This window comes from Coenobita brevimanus, chromosome 65 (assembly GCF_032717465.1).
Source record: "Coenobita brevimanus isolate Jiangsu-jjx chromosome 65, ASM3271746v2, whole genome shotgun sequence".
Lineage (NCBI taxonomy): Eukaryota > Metazoa > Arthropoda > Malacostraca > Decapoda > Coenobitidae > Coenobita > Coenobita brevimanus.
The window spans coordinates 50581262-50605785 of NC_137018.1; the positions used below are offsets into that span (position 1 = coordinate 50581262).

General features: G+C 40.3%; 1 protein-coding gene across 1 annotated transcript in view; it reads left to right on the plus strand.

Annotated features, from left to right (window-relative positions):
• LOC145404827 (uncharacterized) overlaps positions 1–23176 on the plus strand; it is a 113678-nt gene extending 90502 nt beyond the window's left edge. Inside the window, exons 6-12 of the mRNA XM_080276325.1 lie at positions 11630–11883; positions 12650–12914; positions 15477–15686; positions 18265–18424; positions 20079–20204; positions 21559–21823; positions 22387–23176. Of these exons, the coding sequence (XP_080132451.1) occupies positions 11630–11883; positions 12650–12914; positions 15477–15686; positions 18265–18424; positions 20079–20204; positions 21559–21823; positions 22387–22863 (1757 nt within the window). The 3' untranslated portion in view covers positions 22864–23176. The remainder of the gene's footprint in view (positions 1–11629; positions 11884–12649; positions 12915–15476; positions 15687–18264; positions 18425–20078; positions 20205–21558; positions 21824–22386) is intronic.
• The last annotated feature ends 1348 nt before the right edge of the window (positions 23177–24524 follow it).

A 24524-nucleotide genomic window follows, 5' to 3' on the forward strand; every position in this document is an offset into this window, starting at 1 on the left:
GGTAAATTAGTAGAAGAGAGAGTGAGAGTTGTAAATGAAAATGTATGAGAAATGAAAGAACAGTGAAGAATAAATGTGTGTAAAATGATGAAAGAGGAGCAAGAGTTGTAAATAATATATGAAGTGTCAAGAATAATTGAATGAAATAATGTATGAAAGGGGTCAAGAATTGATGAGTAAATTGATGAAGAGCAAGAGTTGGAAATAATGTATGAACTGCCTGAAATAAGTGAATGAAGTGTCTGGACCAAGTGAATGAAATGAATATATGAAAGCGGTGAAGAAATACTGTAAATCGGTCATATAAAAAGCGAGAGTTGTAAGTAGTGTATGAAAAGGCAAAAGAACGAAAGTGAAAGCGTGAATTAATGAAGAATGCTGGAGAGAATCGTAAAGTGAGTTATAAATCGTAAAGTGAGTTGTAAATCGTAAATAATTGAAAAAAAAAAAAAAAAAGGCGTGAAATCCGTCATGAGAGGATGGTGAAGTGAGTTGAAAATATATGCATTAAAAAAAATAATAATAATAATAATGTGAGCGTAAGTGGAGAATATTTGGAAGAATGGTGGTGAGAGCTGTAATAAAGATATGTAAGGTAAAGAGAAGGGTATGATAATTGTGTGTGTGTGTGTGTGTGTGTGAGAGAGAGAGAGAGAGAGACCCTGGTACATAAATATATACAAAGATAAGTGCTTCCGGTAGAGATAGTTACCTTGAAAAACACGGCCTGCCACAAGATTATTTATTTATTTATGCATTGTGCGGACAGATAGAAGTTCAGTCCTATTTAAGTTACGCTACTAGTTAATTCAGGTTGAGTTAGTGAGGCTTGTGAAGAGAGAGAGAGAAAGGGGGGTGGGGAATTATTGATCAAGTGATGCGTGGGAAGTAAAGAGTTGGAAGGATGGAAGGGAGGTAGGAAGGAAAGGATGGATAGAGGGGAAAATGAGGATGAAGAAGGAGGGAGAAGGCTCGAGATAAGGGGACTGAAGTCATTAGCGACGCAGGAAGAGGGGAGAATATGGAAGTAGGTAGTAAAGACAGGAGTGAGGGTAAGGAAGGAGGAGAGAGAGGGATGTAGGTAAGAATGGGGAGGGTGGAAGGGCGGAAACGAGAGATGGAAGTAGAGATGGATGGAGGGTAAAGAGAGTAAGAGGTTATTTGTGTGGAAAGGGAGGAAAGAGTAGGGACTTTGATGGAAATGGGAGAGGGAAAGGAGAGAGAGATGCGAGAAGCAGAGGAATAATTGAAAGTAAGTAAAATGAGAGAGAGAGAGTGTGTGTGTGTGTTAGCAGTGAAATTGGGAGTCGAATATAGTGAGTGTAAGGAGACGAAGAAGGGACTGGAAGAGTGTGTGATAATGAGTGAGAGAGAGAGAGACGAGGAATTGAAAGGGAGAGTGAGGGTAAGGAGAGAGAGAGAGAGAGAGAGAGAGACAAGGAGAACGAAAGTGAAAGTGATTTTTTGTGACAAGTGTGGGAGAACAAAGACTAGGAAAAAATGTAATGACTATCCTTCCCCTACTTCACCCTCCTCTCCCCTGCCCTTCCTTACCCTGCCGCTCCCTACCCTGTCCTATCCTATCCTGTTATCCCGTCCTATCCTATCCTATCATATATCCTGTGCCGTCCTCTTCTTTCCTGTCATCCTTACCTACCTTATTCTATCCTACCTCTTCCTGTCATAGCCTTTTCCCCTGTTTTATCCTCCCCTCCTGTCCTAGCTAGCATATCCTATCCTATCCTGCCCTCTTCAGTTTAGTATCTTATTTTCTCTTATCCTTCCTTATCCTGTCATCGTTTTATCCTTCCCCACCCAAACTTATGCTCTCCTCTCCTATCCAATCCTACTTTGCATTGTCTTATCTTCTCTTACCCCATCCTCTCCTCTCCTTTCCTCTCCTATCCTATCTTATCCTATCCTATCTTTTCCTGTCCTATCCCCTCCTCTCCTCTCCTCTCGTCTGTTCTCTTCTCTCCTTTCCTATCCTATCCTATCTTTCCCTGTCCTATCCTCTCCTCTCCTTTCTTTTTCTCTCCTCTCCTCTCCTATCCTCTCTTCTCCTGTCTTATCCTCTCCTCTCCTATTCTGGTTTCTCGTATCCTATCCTATCCTAATCTATCCCCATTTATCCAACCCTTCCCCATCGTATCGTAAGTTTCCACCATACCTTATACTTTGCCTTTGACTCCATAAGTACCACCACTTATTTATTTATTTATTTATTGTTTAATCTGGCTAACAGTAGACGATTTTATTCAGCTTAAGAGGTTCGTCTGGAAGGATTAGTGTGTTCACGAAATCTTTTATATTATTATTATTATTATTATTATTATTTTATGAATAGTAGTAGCAGCAGCAGCAGCAGCAGCAGTAGTATCTTTACGTTGGGCGGTTGTAATCAGCTTAGGAAAAATCCGTCGGAAGGAATTAATCAGGGCATCTGGTTGAAAAAATAAAACGTACAATGAGGAGGACACATAAACAGCAGGCTTACAGAGCACACAAGTAATTAGGTCAGGGTGTAGTAAGGAAGGGAAGAGTGACGTAATATTGGTGCATAATATGAAGGAAGATTAGTGTTGTGAAGCCGTAGAGGAGAACACGAGACCACGTACTATGTGAGGGGCAGCGTGATTGTGGTATGCCTTATGTCAGATATTTATTTAGTTATTTATTTTTTTGGTATCTGAATAGACGTTACAGTATTTGTAAATGAAACACCTACACTGTACACTAAATCTAGAGTTAGAGGGAAGGTGTCAGCATAATGATTCGGTGCTGGGGTTGTTTTCTATTAAATTTAAGAGAAATACCCTTTAAACAGTGCCACCTTAGCCCAGTTTTACCCACTCGTCTTCGGATTTGATAGAGAAATTTCACCTGGTAAGGCTACATACCTTATCCAAAATATTTATTGTTATTATTCCAAGGACGTATTTAAGATATACATCACAGGGTACCATTTTATCAAGCCACCCAGATGAAGATTTTTATCAGTCAAGTGTGGTTGGCAAGGCATAATTTTCACAGTTAGGGCTATACCATGAGTACTTGATGTACTAAACTGAACATCACCGTCGCATTACTGTCACACAGCAATAATGTACTGAGGGATCCCAATTGTACTTCATTACAGAGCTTGTAAGAGAGTACATAGGCTACTTAGGCGCCATAATTTTTCTACCATAGTCCGCAGTAATTAATTCATTCTTGATCACCATTCAGTCGCTCCCTGTTAGTTATAAATGACACGAATAGGATCGAAAAGAAAACAGGAGAATCGAATCATGTAAATAAGAGAATTATAAAGTGCCCAGTCATACTAACCTGTCCATTTACTCATTTATCGTTCATACCTTCAAAATTCTTACTAATCCCACGCGATTTGAATTACGTGAATAATCGATTAGAATGGGTAAGGAGTTGAGTGGGGGAGGGGTAAGAGGTTGGGTGGGGGAGGGGTAAGGGGTTGAATGGGGGGTAGGGAGGGGGTAAAAATGATTAACTCCCCTAACTTAGCTACAACGACGTCCTCTGCAGGTTTTTCTTGCTCTACCAGACGATTTTATTGAATTAGAAAAATGTCAGATTCGGAGGGTTGATTTGGTCGTATTCATAAAGGAACTTAGCCAAATTTTAAGATTAAGCCTTCATATCAGTTATTGTATGGAATCTATTACTTTTTATTTATTTATTTATTTTTTGCTTTAATATTTACTTTGGTTGAGCTGTATAAGTGATGGAATATACAGTTTAGGCTCGAGAATCTTTATGAATAGAACACCAGGTAACGAGGAGATGAGGAAAAAAGGAAAGATAAGGATGAAGGGACAGAGAAGAGGCCAGAAAATGGATGTGAAAATGAAGATGGAGATGATGATGATAGTGCCCATGAACACAAAGGAAAAGATGGGAATAAAGGAACTGCGTGAGTGAAGATGACGGAAAATGAAACCAACTGAGCCCGTGGAGATAGTGAAAGTGAAGATGATGGTGGTCTTTGAAAACATAGTGATTAGTGATATATCGTTAGCAGGATGTGAAGAAGATGGGAAGGGAGTGAAGGTTGATGATGATGATGCTGTGGTGAGAGTGGGATGGACACACACACACACACACACACACACACACACTGAATAAAATGAATACGAACAAAAGCGGCCAGAGATGTGATAGTGGGGGGCGCGTGAGGGGGTGGGGGGTTTAGTTCCAGTTTAAAGGGAAGCGTGCATGAGTCAGTGGGAATTGCGTGCCGATACACACACACACACACACACACACACACACGTGCTCCTTAACTACGACACGCAAACATGCAATATACGATGCTGGTTCCATTTCAACTGTAAGTGCGAAAATATTGGAGCATAAAGATAATATACGAACTGCCACTATGCTTTATTAATATTACAAAACGGAGAACACTATAAGGTTAATGAGAAGCAGTGTAAATACCGTAAGACACCTTCAAGTTAATAATCACCGTATTTAATCATGCACTTATACCCAACACCGTAAATACACTAGTACTGTACCGTAATTAGACTCGTTTTGAAGCGGTGGCATTTAAAAGCAGTTCATTCAGCCTACCATGATCGTAACTTTATTTTTATTTTATGTACTTGTTTATTTTTTTATTTTTATTTATTTTGTTACCGCCAGACGCTTTCCCACTGCTTAGGGAAATCCTCTGTTTGTGTAGAAGGTTAAACAAGACAAAGGCGCCTTTACCCTAGGCTGGGATTCACGAACAGACTTACGATAATTTCACTGTGGTAACTATGATATATTTTTTAACAGCAAGAACTAGAAACACGGCGAGAATCTACTCTCTTCTCAAGTCGCTGCTACTAAAGCAGTTTATAAACATAGGGGTTGATGTCAGGTTTTAGACGTCTCTCCCTAGTATACCTGTATCCATCTATCTATCTATCTGTATCTATATATCTATATCTATTTATCTATCTATATATACCGGATACTGGGCGTTTTTTTTTTTTTTTTTTTTAGACCATGGGTTATTACGTATTTCTACTACACAGCATCTCCGTACGTAAACATTAGACGCATAACATTCACATCATACTCCTTAGAAAAGCCGTATACTTTAACTATGACACACACACACACACACACACACACACACACACACACACACAGCCTCCATGACACCATTCTGGCCGCGTCCACCATAGGTCACCATGAATAATATAATCCCTCATGACAAGTCTCGCCAGATTTAGACCCCATGAAATCGACACCATTCTGTATAAATTTCATCATATGCCACCAGATTCTCTCTCTCTCTCTCTCTCTCTCTCTCTCTCAACGTACCGTATGTGTTAGACTACAACGAATAAAAAAAAAAAAATCTTGTACAAACTTAACCCCATCATTACGGGTTCCCCCAAGCCGGAAAAAAAAAAAAAAAGGCTGGTGGCATCATTATCATCATCATCATGATCATTAATTATCAACATCATCATTATTCATTATCATCATCATTATCACCACCACCACCACCATCATCATCATCATCATTATCACCACCACCACCATCATCATCATCATCATCATCATCATCATCATCTCAGCCCCATTTCCGAACTGCGAGATAAAATAAGGTAGAATCCAGAAAGGGAACGAGATAGTAGTTTCCGTACGAGAATTACTGTACTGTACAAAGCATCATGCCCTGTGGTAAAAAAAAAAAAAAAAAAAAAGGAAAAGAAATACCTTGATACAGAAATTTACAAGACGTCAGAATAAAACGGTTAGGGAAGATCAATTTAAAACCACTTCATTCCAAGGACGTTAGGTAGGGTGAACATAATCGTGTGGCGAAGCATGATTAGAGTGTTATTGTGCAGGAGAGGGTCATCATGCACCAATAATCACCACAGACCACCATAATTGAAAGTCTTATTATTCCATGCATCACATTAGGCACCATTGCACCATAAACAAGTGCTTCTTAGTAACACAAGTACGTAGAAATTCGCTGTTCCCTACGTCATGATCTGCTACTGTTACTTCCACCATAACTCCCACTGCTACTGCTACTTCCACCACCATAACTCCCACTGCTACTGCTACTTCCACCACCTTAACTCCCACTGCTACTGCTACTTCCACCACCATAACTCCCACTGCTACTGCTACTTCCACCACCATAACTCCCACTGCTTTTGCTACTTCCACCACCATAACTACCACTGCTACTGCTATTTCCACCACCATAACTACCACTGCTACTGCTACTTCCACCATCATAACTCCCACTGCTACTTCCACCATAACTCCCACTGCTACTGCTACTTCCACCACCATAACTCCCACTGCTACTGTTACTTCCACCACCATAACTACCACTGCTACTGTTACTTCCACCACCATAACTACCACTGCTACTGCTACTTCCACCACCATAACTCCCACTGCTACTGCTACTTCCACCACCATAACTCCCACTGCTACTGCTACTTCCACCACCATAACTCCCACTGCTACTGCTACTTCCACCACCATAACTACCACTGCTACTGTTACTTCCACCACCATAACTACCACTGCTACTGTTACTTCCACCATCATAACTCCCACTGCTACTGCTACTTCCACCACCATAACTCCCACTGCTACTGCTACTTCCACCACCATAACTCCCACTGCTACTGCTACTTCCACCACCATAACTCCCACTGCTACTGCTACTTCCACCACCATAACTACCACTGCTACTGTTACTTCCACCACCATAACTCCCACTGCTACTGCTACTTCCACCATCATAACTACCACTGCTACTGCTACTTCCACCACCATAACTCCCACTGCTACTGCTATTTCCACCACCATAACTACCACTGCTACTGCTACTTCCACCATCATAACTTCCACTGCTACTTCCACCATAACTACCACTGCTACTGCTACTTCCACCACCATAACTACCACTGCTACTGTTACTTCCACCACCATAACTACCACTGCTACTGCTACTTCCACCACCATAACTCCCACTGCTACTGCTACTTCCACCACCATAACTACCACTGCTACTGCTACTTCCACCACCATAACTACCACTGCTACTGTTACTTCCACCATCATAACTCCCACTGCTACTGTTACTTCCACCATCATAACTCCCACTGCTACTGCTACTTCCACCACCATAACTCCCACTGCTACTGCTACTTCCACCACCATAACTCCCACTGCTACTGCTACTTCCACCACCATAACTCCCACTGCTACTGCTACTTCCACCACCATAACTACCACTGCTACTGTTACTTCCACCACCATAACTCCCACTGCTACTGCTACTTCCACCATCATAACTACCACTGCTACTGCTACTTCCACCACCATAACTCCCACTGCTACTGCTATTTCCACCACCATAACTACCACTGCTACTGCTACTTCCACCATCATAACTTCCACTGCTACTTCCACCATAACTACCACTGCTACTGCTACTTCCACCACCATAACTACCACTGCTACTGCTACTTCCACCACCATAACTCCCACTGCTACTGTTACTTCCACCACCATAACTCCCACTGCTACTGCTACTTCCACCACCATAACTACCACTGCTACTGCTACCTCCACCACCATAACTGCGACTACCATCATAACTGCGACTGCAAGTACCACCATAATTCCAGCTACTACCACCATAATTCCCACTATTGCTGCTACTGTAACCACCACTGCCACCACCATAGCTACCATTACCACAACCATAACCACCACTACCATCATAGCCACCTATTAGCACCACAATAACCACCGATTCTACCACCATAACCACCACTACTACCACCAAACCATCAACAAAGTCACTATAACTTCCACCACCATGACGACCACCACCACCACCACCACCACTACTACCACAAGCACCACCGTAACCACCACTTCTGCCACCTATCACCACCACGTTTGCTCCAACCACCACAAGTACCACCATAAGCAACACTACTACAGCTAAAACCATCACAACTATCGCCATAACCACGACACCATCACAACCATAACCACTACTACTACCATCACCATAACCACCATTGCTACCATCATAATCAACACTACCATCACCATATCCATCGCTATAATCATCATAACCACAACTACCATCACCATAACTACAACCACCACGACAGCTACTACAATTATTATGATAACTATCACGATATTAATAATACTTCGACCTTTTAACCGAAAAAAAAAAAGTTTCACACTACAACTACCATCATCACCCTCGTAACCACACCTACAACCATTCTTTCCTTAGCTACCACGTTGCGTAACCACGACCAACTCAACACACACACACACACACACACACGACCTTGGCATTCAAACTACCACAACTACCCAAATTCCTTATATGTTAACTGTACTACAATTACCAACATTATTACCATTCTGTAAGGCTTAGTCGACCACAGCTACCAACATTAGTATAATAAATTTGCTACCAGAACTACCACCCCATATTGATCGCTACTACCATTCCCAGTCACCACAGCGACTACCACCACAACTGCCACCATCACACCTACCACCACTACCATTACTGTAATATCGTTATCACCACGACCAGCGGTACCCCCATGATAATTACTATCATCACACCATAGTTGCTGCCACAGATACTGCCACAATCAATACTACCACTACGATGATAACCATCACCACCACCACTACTACTACTACTACTACTATTTCAGTACCAGGACAACTACACCTACTACCACCATATATATTACAGGCTATAACTAACGGCACTGCCATTCTTGTCACTACCACTACCATACCTACCATAACCATCACTACACCTGTCACTACTTACACCATCTCAGCCGTATCATTTCTCTTCTCCATTCATCACATATCTATAGTATAACAGCCAACCATTTTTAAGTAGCCAGACGTTCTCATGGTACAACAGATAAATAGAAATGAATAAGTTTACAGATAAACAGAGGACAGTATCATATGGCAGGAGGGAGACGGGTTGCAGGACTTGGTTAGCTAATAATCACTAAAGCATGTATTCGTGTATTAACAGGGAAAAAATGTGAATTCCTTTGTCCTGTTTTGTCTGTCACGTGTGGCAGCGTCCATTAACCGTGTTTCATTGTCAGTCTGTGATGCTGTCCTTTAATCTTTTGTCAAGAAAGTTAGAACTCAAGAGCTGGGAGGTCTCCAGTTGGCTGATATTCAGTATAAACAAACCTGTTCATTCACCGCAGGTGCGCCTTGGTAATTATGTCGGGTTCATGCGCATGAAACATTTAATTCACGCTCATTGTTGTTCGCCTCGTTATTATCTGTCATACACAATAAACTGCATTCCGATTACTGTCATTGTTACATGCAGAAATACTTACAAAAGCTTTTTCTGATGTATTATATAATTTTGAAGTTGCAGGCGTTCAGGAGGAAGGTAGATGCCAGGGAGTACGTGATTCAGTGCTGTGTACAGTAGTAAAGGTGCAGGAATGTTGTTGCTGATGTTACTTTGTATCTTGCCAAAAAAAACCTATAAGGCTTGATGTAGCATTTAATATGAGCTGACGTTGAATGAATAAGACCATACTTTAGTGGTGTACTAATTATGAAAGAACATAAGCAACGTTGGGTCTGGTTAGTACTTGGATGGGTGACCGCCTGGGAACACCAGATGCTGTTGGCATCCCTACGTCAAGTGGGGTTGGTGGAGGATTAGTGCCCCTCCCTGTAAAAACAATTAACTCTAAGCCCTTGGCCACCCTGTCTGGGATACATGGCGTCTGGCAATGGATGTTTGGATGGATGATGTACTGATACCCTGAGATGGGCCGACAGGGGGGGGGGGTTGACCCCCCAAGGTTTGTTTCTGAGTTGGTCAAAAAATTACTGAGTTGGTCAAAAATGGAGAGTGGAGATTTTTTTTTTTTCACATAAAAGGAGAGGTCTCCGAGAGAGCAATATTTTTTTTTTTACATGTTTGCATATCTATATTTCTATCTATCTTTTTATCTATCTACCTATTTGCCTATATCTATCTATCTATCTATCTATGTAAATAGAGAGAGAGAGAGAGAGAGAGAGAGGACAAAATACAAAATACCCTAGTTTCCCTCATGTCAGGAGAATAGTCTAAGCCAAAATCAAGTACTGTACCAGAATAATCAAGGCCTGGACCTGGACCCCCTTCACCCATAGAACGGTATGGGTGGGGTGGGGGGGGCAAATTTGTATGCACTCCTGCTACCGGTCAATTAGTTTATTCAGACTGCTGAATAATTTACCTGGTGTCTATTTTCTTGTCAACAGTGATTCAGGCTTGAGTCCAAGTTTAGGTGGCTTTAAGTACAAGTATTTTAGTTTTTAAATCCCAAGTACAAGTACTCAAAAAAGTGTACTTGATTACAACTGTCAAAGTACAAGTACTTTACATGATACCTATTTAGCTGGTCAAACCGTGATGCTGAGTGGATTAAGTTGGTCAAAATTGTCCTTATCCCCCCCCCCCATCACATACTCCTCTGGCCATTGCTGCTGATACCTGTAGGCAAATTTTCTTCTGGAACATAGTTACATGTGTTTCATCGAAGAGAAAGATTTTTTTTCTCTCTCTCTCTCCAGATACAGAGTTCACTGGTACTTTTGGTACTGTTTTCCATTGCAACAGGTGTCCTTTAGAAAACCTATATGGATGTAGAGGATGCCTTTATGCAAATTATGAGACTTTAATTATGTACAATGTATGATTTTTTCTTTTAATCAGTGATGCTGCTACTGATAAAATAAAAATCCCATTGGGCTTCTTTTTAGTGAACTCAGTTCTAGCTTAATCTACCATTAATGAATTTTATTATTATTGTTACTATTTTTGTGGGAAGACACTGTAATGCGGTTTATTCTTATTTGAGCAGGTAGGAAATGAGCTTTGCATTTCATTAAACTTTTTTTTTTTTTCATCTACTTTTATACATACGGAATGGTATAGTCTTAATGGTAAATGCTCAGTGAAGTGTGTATTAATAGTGATGTTTTTCCTATTGCAGGTGTGAGCATGAATGGCTGCAGCACTTCAGACTGGTACACCTCTCCTCCCAACTAACTAATGAATATTTTCAATTTGTGTTGTCCCACAAACTGACTGGCTGCCCACCATATCCCCTCGTGCATTTGTTTTATTTTGATTTTCCATATAGCCTAATACTGTACTGTATGTTAGAGCAGTTTATCATTTCATATTTATTGTTAGTTGATAGCATATGCTTTATTCTAAGTCTTTAAGGTTAGGTTTTAAGTATTGTATAGTGAATATCAGTATAGGTCTCGTAATTATTACATACTTAGTGTATTGAATTTGAAATTTTCTTCGTGGTCTTTGCATTGATGCTGTTTCCATAACATTAATCATGGAAAAATTTGCTTAAAAATAGTCATTAATAATATACTTAACATTAGTATACATTGATATAGACTCTTCAGTATTTTGACATGCAAGTTGTAGGGTGTTTTTTGTGGTGTTAGTTGAGATGCTGGAAGGAAAGTTACAAGGCATTGTTGAGAGATGGACAGATTATATATGATTCTTTTGTTTCTCCAGCTTCACTCTCAGATGATGGAGGATTCATGGCCGCCCTGACTGCAGCTGGCACTGACAACCGCAAGAGAGTCACTCGCAAGAGGAAGTCCAGTGAGAGTGAGGGAGCCAAGACAGGAGAGGAGGGAGCCAAGAATGGGGAGGAGGGGGCTAAGAGTGGGGAGGAAACACAGGACCCGGCCCTCTCATCACCCACGAAGACTGATGACAAGCAGGCGGCCATCTTGTCACCCACCAGTATTAGGCCAACCTTTAATGTGAGTGAGAAAAAGGCAGACAGTGCACTATATTAGGAGATGAGATTTGGAGACTTGGTAGGACTGGATGGCATAGGGAAACAGTCAGTAGGTCATAGTGGAAAAAAAGATAGGAGAGGCCTTTGTCCTTCAGTAGACTTACTCAGGCTTGATATGATGAGTAATGGATGGTTCAGTAATTTACATGGCTGATGATTTGGATAGTTCATGAATGGAAAGTTGCAATACTGCCAGTACCAAAGAGTTGTGGAAAGTAAGATTAAGAGTGCTGTTGGAAGAAGGAGGCTGTGTAGTGTAGAAGATAAGAGTGAAACAGTGTATTGGTGAAGAGGAAGTGGCCTGGAGGCATTTCTCTCATGACTATCTGTCACGATGTTTCCCAGGAAGGAGTAAGGTGGCAGAGTTGATGATATTTGGAGAGGGAAGGTAGGTTAGATGTTGGTTGTATGTTTGTATTGTTGTGACTGGTTTGCTTTTGCATCCCAGTGCTACTCTGAGTGAGTGGATGAGAGGTGCCCCCACCAACCATGCAGAGAATAGATAGATTTTTGCTCATGTAATGCTATTAGGAATATGTACAGGTTATATACTCTTACTGTATATGTTCTGGATTAAAGTGGACCCACTTTGGACCCCTGTACCTTGAATGGGATGTTATGGGACTGGATGCTACCATTATTCCATATATTTACTCATTTATATTAGAGTGAAAATAGTATAGGCAATGCATATTTGTAAGATCATCTAACAGAATTGTATTTTTCAGTTCTACCAGGAAACTCTCAAGGATGACAATGAGGATGAGAAGAAGGATGGAGAGGATGAGAAGAAAGAGACAAAAGAGGAGGAAGGTGAAAAGGAGGAAGGGGAAAAGGAAGGAGAAGAGGGAGAGAGTAAAAACGAAGACGTAGAGATGGTGGAAGATGACAATAAAATGGACGTCGATGAAAGTGAGGAGCAGGAGAAGGAAGAGATTGGAGAAGGTGGCGGTGGTGGTGGTGATGATGCCAGTGGTGGTGGTGGTGGTGATGGTAGGTGGTGGCAGTGGTGGTGGTAGCTTGGCTTCAGAGATTGTAGTAGTATTGTTGCTTTTGGCTTTTGCATAATGCCATATGCTTTGGTAGTGCATTACCCTTTCAGTATGAGAATGCCTTTGTTGTTTTTATTCTTGCTGCGACTATAATGTTTTGGTCAGCATAACTGTGTGTGAAAGTACTTCATGCTTCCTTTTTTCTGGTAATATTTTTGTATGCCAATGACTGTAGTTGGGCTTGTAGTTGTTATACTGTTTTGCATCAAGCTGTATTTTCCCCCCATGATGTTTCAGTGTTAGTGATTGTGGTAGTTGTGGTTGCAGTGGTTATTATTTTGGCTCCAGTGCATGACCATGTGTTGTGGCAGTTAACCCATCTCTGTTGTTTTGGTGGTAACATTTGTGACAATAATGGTCATTGTGATGGTAATAGCTCTTGTGAATAACCAGCTGTTGTTGTCTTAAATGTTCTAACACTATATATTGCATTTTGAAATAATAAGTTGTGTGTTGTGAGATCTATAAGCGGTCTGATGCATGATGTACTAAAATAACAAAAAACATCATTATGAAGCTGTACAGTTTTTTTGGACTTGATCAGTACTGCAAGCATGTTCGTTTTATCCCATTCATTAGCTGAGTTATGCAAACAGTAATTTCTATTTGTAGTATAGCTGAAGTTATTTTAGTATGATGTAGTGTGATGCCTTATAGAATGTGCTGTATTGTTTGTGATAATTTTATCATACAGCATTAGGCATATTACAGTATATTTGTTTATGGTCCTTATAATGTAGGCTAGTGGAATGGCAGTCTTTATATTTATTATATGGCAGTGGTTACAATGTAGGTGATACTATACTCGTGATGGCAGTAGTAGTAGTAGCAGTGGTAACTGTGGTTTTTACTAACAAAGTGCTAGTACAGAGGTTGGCAACCTGTGGCACAAGAGATGCATGCGGCTCTTTTAGGACACTTTTGCAGTTCCAGGAGCTTCATAAATAATCATTTATTCATTCAGTATAAAGGCATCATATAACACCTGCAAGGCAGCATTAAATTTTTAATTCAACTTTGAAATGATCTAAATAACAGAACAATTATAATTTAATTCACTTTGTGAATATAAGTAGATTGAATGAGAATTTTGCATTGTAATAATGGATTTCCTCTTAAAGTTACCAGAATATGATCTTATAATTTTTATGAATGCAAAGTAGCCTGTGTTTGGAATATTTTATGATTGTCATAATAATCATTCATACTACAGTACTAACATAATTAATATTACTTTGACATGAGTATTCTCATATATATCTATATATCTATATCTATCTATCTATCTATCTATATATATATACTGTATAGAGAGAGAGAGACAGAGACAGACAGACAGACAGACAGATATAGATATAGATACAGGTATATATATTAAAGCATACTGAATAATTTACAAAACACATTATTATATTTTGATTTGCTTCATGAACAATATCACCGCAATGTTTTGTTTAGATTTAGAAGTTCTGTAGATTTCGGTTAATGAAACAATTTTTTGTATTGCGGCTCCGAGAGTACTACATTTTTATGAAACTTTAAAATAAATGGCTCCTCTAGCTTGGGTTGCTGACCTCTGTGCTAGTAAGATTACTAGATTAACAGCTGTGCAACTGTCAGTATTGCAAGCTGTATTTATTCTTTGCTTGGAACTGCAGGTGTAACTCAAATGGGCCTTTTTTTTTTTTAGAAATAGCTATTACCAGTGCATCCATGATTGTTGTGGTTGATTGGCCTTTCTTTGCAAGGATACCTTATTTAGCTTATTACTAACACTAATAACTATTATTTGAAGGAGTTAGCAGTTGTGGTAGTGGCGTGCTGATGCATGCTAATTGAAGTGAGGGAGCAGCTTAGGCTGAAGTGTACAGTCACTCAAAAAATATGTATGAAAATTTTCAGAAATGCATGATATAGTTCTCTAGTACATTTTAATGAATGTGGAACTTTATGCAGTATGAATTATGGTAACTTCAGAAATATTTACAACAGGAAAATTGTGAACAGCAACTATTCTCACTGTGGAGCCATTGTTCACATGGTTGCATACAGTATGCATTTTTGATTGAGTGTACAGTACACTAGTTGAAGAATATCAGGTGTCCATTTTGTTGGGCTTTCGAAGAGTAAAAGACTATTAGTGACTTTATAATTAGGCTTGAAGTGCATAAGCAAAATTTATGTTTTATGGTCATCAATGGCTTCATCTGCTTTTTAAGAAAGAATTTGTGAAGAAAGGATTTGAAGAGGCATACTTTGAATGATTTGGGCTATATACTTGTCAGCTGAGGAGAATCCCCAGCATCTCATTCTTTCCATTTTGTTTTTTAACATAGTTTATTGATAATCTTGCAGTACAGTAATGTACCCTTTTATCCTTGTGCTTTATGGCCCTATATTTTAATTTCATGGTGCGTTCTCAGGGAAGGATAATTGCCTCCCACTTGTACATTATTTTCCCATGTAAAGTTACTGTTTCTTACTAATTTCCTGATGTCCCCAGATGACATCCCTCATGCCCCAGCCGTGCCTGCCCCAGCACAGGAGGATTACGAGCATGTTGAGGTGACATTCTCAGGCTCACCTCCACCCTCAATCCGTCCTTCCATTGTGTACCATCGCTCTGCACGCCGCACCAAGAAATCTGTCAAGTGGCGTCCTGAGGAAGACTTGCAACAGGTCTTCTACTTTGAGATGGATGAGACTGAACGAGGTAGAATGGCTTATATAATTTCATTACAGTAATGTCCATTCTTTTATTATGGAATGGAAGGGATAAAATGTAGTTTCTGAGTATGCTTTAATTTTTTTTTTTTTTTTTTTTTTTTTTTTTTTACAATATCCTTTTCATCCATCCATCCATCCATCATCCAATCCTCTGTTGCCCCATGAGGAATGTAGGAGCCTGGGGCTAGGCAAGCTGGTCCTGACATTTAAGATGACAGTGACCAGCCTCACATATCCCTGAGTGGCAATACATAAGCAATAAACCCCAACCACCCCTTGGATATAAATGTGCACCAGCTCAATCCAATTGGAGCACCTTAATTACTCACTAAACCGCCAGGTGCCATAATTTAGTTAGATGATTACCACACAGCATAGTAAATGGTTTCCTGGTGTACAGGAAACCATTTGGTTTGTCGCATAGTGTAGACTCCTTGTGCCTATTGGTGACTCTACACTGAGTGACAAGCCAGATGGTTTCCTGTACACCAGGAAACCATTTACTATGCTGGTTGATAACCATATAACCAAATTATTGCACCTTGTGGTTTAGTGAGTAATTAAGGCGCTCCAGTCGGATTGAGCCGGTGCAGGTTTATATCCAAGGGATGGTTAGGGTTTATTGCTTACATAATGCCATTCAGGGATGAGTGAGGCTGATCACTCTCATGTTAAATGTCAGGACCAGCTTGCCTAGCCCCGGGCTCCTCCGATCCTTATGAGGCAACATAGGATTGGATGATAGATGGATGGATGAAAGGATATTGTAAAAAAAAATTAGTGCATATCCAGAAACTACATTTTGTTATCTGGAAATAATGCACCAAGAACACCTCTCTAGGTGCCAGCTTGCTGTAGTGTTGGGTTGAAGTTTTGATGCAAAAAAATGACAATATTGGAGACCAAGGGGTTTCTGAAACCTAAAAGAGGAAGAACAGGCCACCCTCTTTGTCACTAGTGCAACCAAAACTGACTGGGATGACAGGAGAGCCATCATGTAGAACAAAATTAAAAGAAAAAAAGTGGTAAGGAGTGCTTATATCATGACCTTCTGCAGGATGCAAGGGTAAATCAGTCCTCAATCAATCAGAGCAGTTACACCTTGTTTTCTTGTGAGGAATCCCCATACTGCATTGATCTGGGATGTGGTAGGGCTGATTTTTTTCTATGGACTGAAGGCTAAGCCAAGGACCAAAACCATCTAGAAACTTGCCAACAGTTGTTGGAAACTGTTGGGAAAAACAAAATCTCTGGTGTATACCGAGATGTGTTGGTATGAGAATCTCACTTTACTTTAGACTTTTTCTTACATAAAAGTGATGATTTTGCAGTTAATTAGCCTACTAAGCTTTTCACCACATTTTACTTTTATGGTAGTACTTCCTAGGGTTGATGGTAACCAGCCATCTAATGCCTAATAATAGATTCCCAGTAGCTGTTGTATGCCTTTATATTTAATATCAGCATCTCATAACTATATACTTTCTCTGTACTGATAGCTGCCATATAGAATCCCAGAATGTTACTTTTTTGTCCTAATTTAGTTTCAACTTCTCACAAAAAAATTATTCAGATGATTTTGCTTGTGAGAGGGAATTAGGATTCTGAAAGTTTGATATATTATTGATTTTGTGGCACATTTTGCTGGATATGCTGCTTGATGATGCTCCCTCTTTTACACTTTCTTTTAATTTGTTTTTAACCTACTTCACCCTGTCAGTAAGGTACAAATATGGGTTGGAAAGATGATGATAGTGATTTTGTGTGGCCACCTTATTTTTTAAAGCTATATTATTGTTTCACTCTGTCTCTTCAGTGATACTTGTTTAATACAGTCCCAGCATCCTACACCTTCTTACTTAGCTAATTTAGACTTCTTACAAGCAACATTTTTTTTTTTTTTTTTTTGTGTGTCCAACTCTGGGCATAGGCTTCACAGCCTGTTCTCAAGGCCCTGTAGCCCTCCTACATAGCATACACCTCTACATGTCACCACTTCAGTGCTAACACCCACCATCCATATTGAATACAGGCTAGGGTTGTCTCATACAGGACTGGTGTACTGGTATTAGTGGGGGTACTTTTACGACATGTCGGCGGGTCTTCTGGTAGGTCAGTAAAATCCTTTTTATAAGAAATCCAAATCCTTAAACTGTTCCCTTCCCCAGCCGGGATTTGAACCTCGGTCCGGTAGGACTGCAGGCCTCCTCTCTACCGATTGAGCCACACTTATATATGTATGATAGAATCCCATCGTGTTGCAGCTTCTCACAAGTGACCTTTCAGAAGTAAATTGCTGGTTCTGTCATATGGTTTAGCACTCTGTCCATAGGAAAACATCATTTGTACCTTGACCAACCTGAGCATTGGTATTCCTTGAGGGGAAGCATGGCATCATATTGATTTGATTTAATTTGACAAGCATCTTTTTATTTTCTCCCTCTCTCTTTGCATGCAGTGAACCTAAACATAGTCAAATTCAGCAGGCTTTTAGTAATGATTTTTTTTTTTTTTTTTTTTTTTAAGCTTCTCACAAGTGGTATTCTTTTTTCCCCTCTCAACAGTGAATGTAAACACCATCAAATTCAATGAGCTGATGGCAATGGAGAAACAGAGAGAGCGTGAGGCGATGGGCCGGCGGTTTGGCAACAACATGATGGGAGGCTTTGGAAGCATTGGGAATGACGTGGACGGCCTCAGACAGAACTGTGAGGAGTATATGAGGTGAGGAAGGTGCTCAGTTTGTTAATGGGAAATAGGGTGATGATGATGATGTTATAGCTGCGAGTGTATGAAGGGAGGAAGGTAGATCGATTTGCAGGTACTAATGGGAAGCAGGGTTAAGATGATGATGATGGTAAGGTAATGATGTATGAGAAAGATAGGTGGATAAGGGTGGAATGAAGGACTATAGATGAGTTAGAGTGTGGATATGTGGAGGTGTTATTGTCACTGTCATTCCATCCCTGTCTGTCTGTCTGTCTATAGCGAGATGCCTTAATCCCAAAGGAGGTGATCATGAACCTATGGTCCCCTTGTAATCATGTTTTCTACCATCTAGCTTCCCTTCCTTCACCTTCATATCCACATTCATATACCTCTCCACCCCATTCCTCCACCTTATCCTTTGTCTTCCTCTCCCCTCTCCACCCCAAAGTTATACATTCTCCTAGTCAGTCTCTTGTTCTCCATGGTCATCACATGGCCAAACTATCTCTGGGTACATCTGACACTTTCCATCACATACACATCAACACCACAATGCTCAATAAGATTCTCATTTGCCTGTTTGTCTGTCCATGCAACTTTACATGCTCTTCTCAACTCGTTTCCAATCCTTTCACTGACCCGTGTCCATCCAACAAAGCCCAAGCTTTATTCTCACCTTTTCCTACTTACTTTAGTAAATGGACCCTACCTATCCCAAATGTTAGTGGCAAATTATTATTACTATTATTTATTATTATTATTATTTTTTACATCCCACTCGTTCTATATATTAGTGGGAAAAGCCAATTAGATGATAATGACTATAATGATTACAGTGTGGATGATAGATGATGATGATAATGATAATGATGATGATGATTACAGCATTATTATTAGTATGATGGTAGAACTGAGGAATATGTGAGATGAGGGTGGAAGTTGGACTAGGGTGGGGTGAAGAACAATGACTGAGTCAGGATTAGGGTATGTGAATGTATGTGTGCAATAGGTGTACTGCACCTTCAAACTTAGATGATTTGAACACATTGTATGTCCTCATTATCAGTCTCCCCTTTTGATTTTTTTTTTTTTTTTAATAAGCTCATAGTAAAATTACAGAAAAAATATTGCCTACTATTCAAGTTCCAGTTTACAGTACAGTTATATGGAAAAAGCATTGACATTTTACAGTACTTTCCTGGCCAATAATGAGGACTGCATGTACTGAGTGAATTGCAGGTTAGAGTGGGGTGTTTGGGAAGAGAAGGTTTAATACAAGGTGGAGAGATAGACAGAAAGAAAGATCATTGCTGAGTACAGGAGAGAAATTTATAAATACTGTATCTGTTTGTCTAAGTCATCCCTCACTCATTGTGGTATTGGGCAATAGATAGATAGATAAATAGATAAAAATTGTTTATAAGGAGAACAATAATAACGGTGATGATGATGATGATGATGATATGATAGGAGGGGGAGGGTAATCAGTAGGTGATAATGATAATGAGGACAATTATGATGATTTTTTTATTTTTTTATTGATGATGGAGAGGAGGAGGTACCGTACTGATCTTGATACACTAGTAATAATGTTGGTGACGACAAAGAAGAGGAGGATGAGAATAATGATGATAATACAGTAAATAATGCAGTCTTCTTATCCACACAGATGGACATTGCTGCCAATAATGATAACAGGTCAGCCAAGCTTGACACCAGGATGCAGGAGTCAGGAGAAGGCAACTCAAGCAGCCAGGCAGTCATCAACCATGCCAGCCTTCTTCCATCCCACAATGTGAGCACACATACTACTTGTTGCATTTTCTTTCAGCTTCTTTGTGTAATACTTCACAAAGTCAGACTACAACATGGCTGAGTACAATTTACCTGTAGTGGATTTTCTGACCATTCATAGCTTCCTCTACATCTTCATAAAATTTCTGATACTTCCTCATCATCTTTAGCTGATGGTGGAGCATAGTCTTGAATTAACTTCATCCTGTATATCTTATTTTTATTAATAGACCTATTACTCTTTCCATTGTACCAAGAATTCTACAGTATTGCTGCATTAGGATTTATTGGTCAGAAATCCTGGACCATGTTCTTTCTTTTCTTATTTACATCTGTAAGACAGTAAATAACTGTTAAACAATTTTAGTGAATGCCTCACCTGGTCTTCTTATCTCACTAAGACCTATGATATCACAGTTTACATCTCTTAGTTCTTTAAGAACAACTTTTAAGTTAGCTTTACCATCTGGAGTTTGGTCAATGTGTTTCCCAAGATTTAATTTCCAAAGATGGTTAGTTTTCCTCCCCCAGAAATTCTTAGCACCCTTTGCTCTGGAACAGATCTGATCCCCACCATGGTATAGTTACTATTGTTGTTGCTGGGTAATTGGGGTGGTACTTAGAAGAACTTGTCATAGTTTTTTAGAAGTTGATTTGAGCCAGTGTTTCTTACTGAACTGGCTTGGGCAGTTATCATGAGGGGAACACTTTTAACCTGATCCTCAGCAATGAAGCTGCATAGTATAGTTGCATTTGACTATTGTATTATACCTCCTCAGATGACTGGGATTCACAAGCATCCTTGCCATGACATTTTAAAAATGTAAATCAAGCTATCCCAGACTGTTTTCTTCAAGTTTAAAAGAGACGTCTTGAACTGGAAGGGTTAGATATAGCCTTCATTAACCCTCTGGCTATGAGGGTGCTTGTTTAACCTGAATAAAACTGTTTGGCAATAGCAACATTTAAGTTCTGTACAGAAGATGTCATCATAATGGAGAGGTTATTGTTTACTCATACTTATGGGATATGATTGAACTGTACCATGATTATTTATCATATTATTTAGTGGGTAATTATTGCGCTCCAATCGGATTGAGCTGGTGAAGGTTTATATCCAAGGAATGGTTGGGGTTGATTGCTCATGTAATGCCACTCAGGGATGAGTGAGGCTGGTCACTCTCATCTTAAATGTCAGGACCAACTGCCTAGCCCCGGGCTCCTACACTCCTCATGGGGCAATGTAGGATTGGGTGATGGATGGATGGATGGATTATTTATCTTATGCTGCTGTTGATGATTGATGACGATAATGATTATGGTTTGCTTATTTGTCATTTTCTTTCCTCCTCCAGGTTACCAGACACTCCACGAGAGCCTGATCCTGAACTGATAACAAGATCGGAACCCAAGGAGATCCCATTGCACGATGTTATGGGCCAGGACAACATTCATGACCACCGGGACAAGTACTGGCCTGAACCCCTGATGGCTGACCCCAGTGTGGGCTTCGGGTATGGGAGCAGCGGAAACATGGGCATGCCAGGAGGCCCAGGAAATATGGGAGGCCCGTCAGGAGGTGCCTCACACTGGGTCATCGGTGGACCTCCTGTGGCACCGGTATGTTTTGTTTGTTTAATCAGAAGCCCTGATTGTGTGTTTATAGCCCATTTCAAATCAGAATCACACTCAGCCATGACTCTCACCCATCCACACCTGCCTAAACTCCCTCACTGAATATCGCCAGTAGTAGTCCTTTCCAAAATTAAAATTACACTCAGCTAAGACTCACACCCTTCCACACCTGTGAAAATTTCCTCTCTTAATTGCATCACCTGTAACTATAATCCATTCCAAAATAACATTATCTGTCTATCTGTTTGTATCAGTGTAGGCTATGCTTGTTCATGTAGTTCTGTGCTTTAGGGGAAGTACGTTTACATGGTAAATCTAGGATAATGCAATAGTGCTGTATTTTGTAGATTAAAGTAAATCATGTTTTACAAGATATGGTCTACTAATATCTGAATTTATTCACATAGTACAATGTTTTTCAAGAATTATTTCCTATTATTAATTAGATTACAATAGCAGCACATTGTCCTTGATGTAGTACTTTATCACAGCTTTAACTGAGTTGTTTTCTAGTTTGTGTAAGTTAATTTGTATTGTCCTCTTCACAGTACGGTGGTCCAATGTATGGTGGTCCTGGTGGTCCAGGTCCAGGTCCTGGTGGCCCTCCTGGTGGCCATGGAGGGTTTGGAGGGCCAGGGCCAGGGCCAGGGCCAGGGCCAGGGCCAGGGCCTGGGCCAGGGCCAGGTAACTACGGTCAGGACATGGGCGGGATGGATCCAGGACCAGGATGGGGTGGCCCAGGACCAGATTGCCCCGGTCCAATGATGGGAGGTGGTGGCGGCAACATGATGATGGGCCACCCCAACATGGGCCCACCCAACATGATGCCTAATATGGGGATGAGTGGTGGTGGTGGTGGTGGCGGAGGTGGTGGTGGGGGCCCCCGGTTCCGAGGTGGTCGAGGGAGTGGAGGTGGAGGAGGAGGCTGGGGGCCTCGAGGGTCACCTTTCCCTTGTAAACATTTTATGAATGGCCATTGTCGCCATGGCAAGTCATGCAAGTTCCTCCATGCAAAGCCTCATTAGCGTATCATGGCACCAGGAACTGTATTTTATCAGTTTTGTCTCCCTAACACCACTTCCTAACTGGTTTAATTCTGCATATGGCATGTAAGTATTCTCTTGTATGCTATTTAAGTATTGTTGATATTGAAAAGAAATAAACCTACAAGAGCATAGCTGAGTGTGATATGCAAACTAAATCACAAAGGAAAAAGTTGTAGAAAGCTTTCTATGCCAACAAGAATATGACATTAGGACACACGAGGGGACATAGAACAGATGTACAGGACAACAGATCCCACCAGGGGAGACAGCAGGACTCTACTGCTAGGCTACCTACCATAGCATTACACAGTAGTGTACTTGTATTGTACATTACTATAAATATCATAATGTACAGTAATTATTTTGTTTATGGATAAAACTTTTGTACAAATAAATTATAATGGTTACTCTAGCAAGCCTCTCATTGACCTCCATTTAACTCATAATTGGTTAATGCAAAAAGAAGGAATCAGAGGGTAAAATCCCACAATAGTTGTCCCTTCCATAAAATGATGATCATCAATAAGCCAGTCAAGACTGGTTCACTGAGAGATTTGAACCCATTACATTTGAGAGATTGAAGGCCATAATAAGAGAAAAGGACAGATGGAGGGAGACTTATTTAGAGCTGAACAGGTGTGTACTTGAATATTTAGAATATAGCTCAATTCTTCCAACAAAGAGTTAATGGAAAAAGGATGAGTACAGTGGTTAGACAGGGTGTGCGTGCCCATAGCTGGGTTAAGATGAAAACCCTTGGAATGGATGCCTGGTTGCTTACGTACCTGTAGATATGTCTCTGGCAACTTAATCCAAACTGATATAAATTTATGCCCCTCCTGCCAAGATTTTATCAAAGATTCGACTAGGTTCAGTTTTTCTCTCCAGCTTCAAGACATATGAAAGCATAAGTATTCCTATTTTGACTTCATTCCTGTTGATACTGTACATATCACAGAGTATCCAACATTCAGGTGGTAGGTGGTGGCGACCATCATCCACTCACTTGATGCAGTGCTGCCTACTTCTTCCTTCACCTTTATCGCTCTTTTTTCTGTATCTAGCCTCTTTCTTCCTAATTACCCCATCTCTCCTGTCACTTTATATTACTCTTCTTTCCTTCTCAGGTGACTTTTCAATTATTGACATGCAAAACGGTTTCCTGTAAGCCAGGGAACCTTTTATGATGCCAGGTGGTAACCATATAACCAGCCCATGTATGTTCCCTACATGTCAGCAAAAGAGTTGGCAGGGGGTTAGTGCCTCTCTTCATTAAACAACTAGCTCAAAGACAAATGACCAACCCTTACAGGATAATGTTATCTTACTGTAAACATAGATCTGACATTAAGGGTATACTGTATTTATTCACTTCTTGATTCAGCTTCCAATGATGAAAAAGGAAAATGAAGTAAAAGTAATTTTGAAGTTCCCATGTGTCAGCCTTCACTTCATAACTTAATTTCACATCAGTTGCACCAGTTCTTTCCCATTCCTTGTTAACTCAGGCCTTTTCCATGCTCCTTGAGTTATTTTTTTCTTGTCTGCATAACTCCTGCTGTCATTTGAGTATACTGTAATTACAACTGATAATATACTGTAGGAATACAGGTATATGTAACTGTAATTGTTTTATTTTG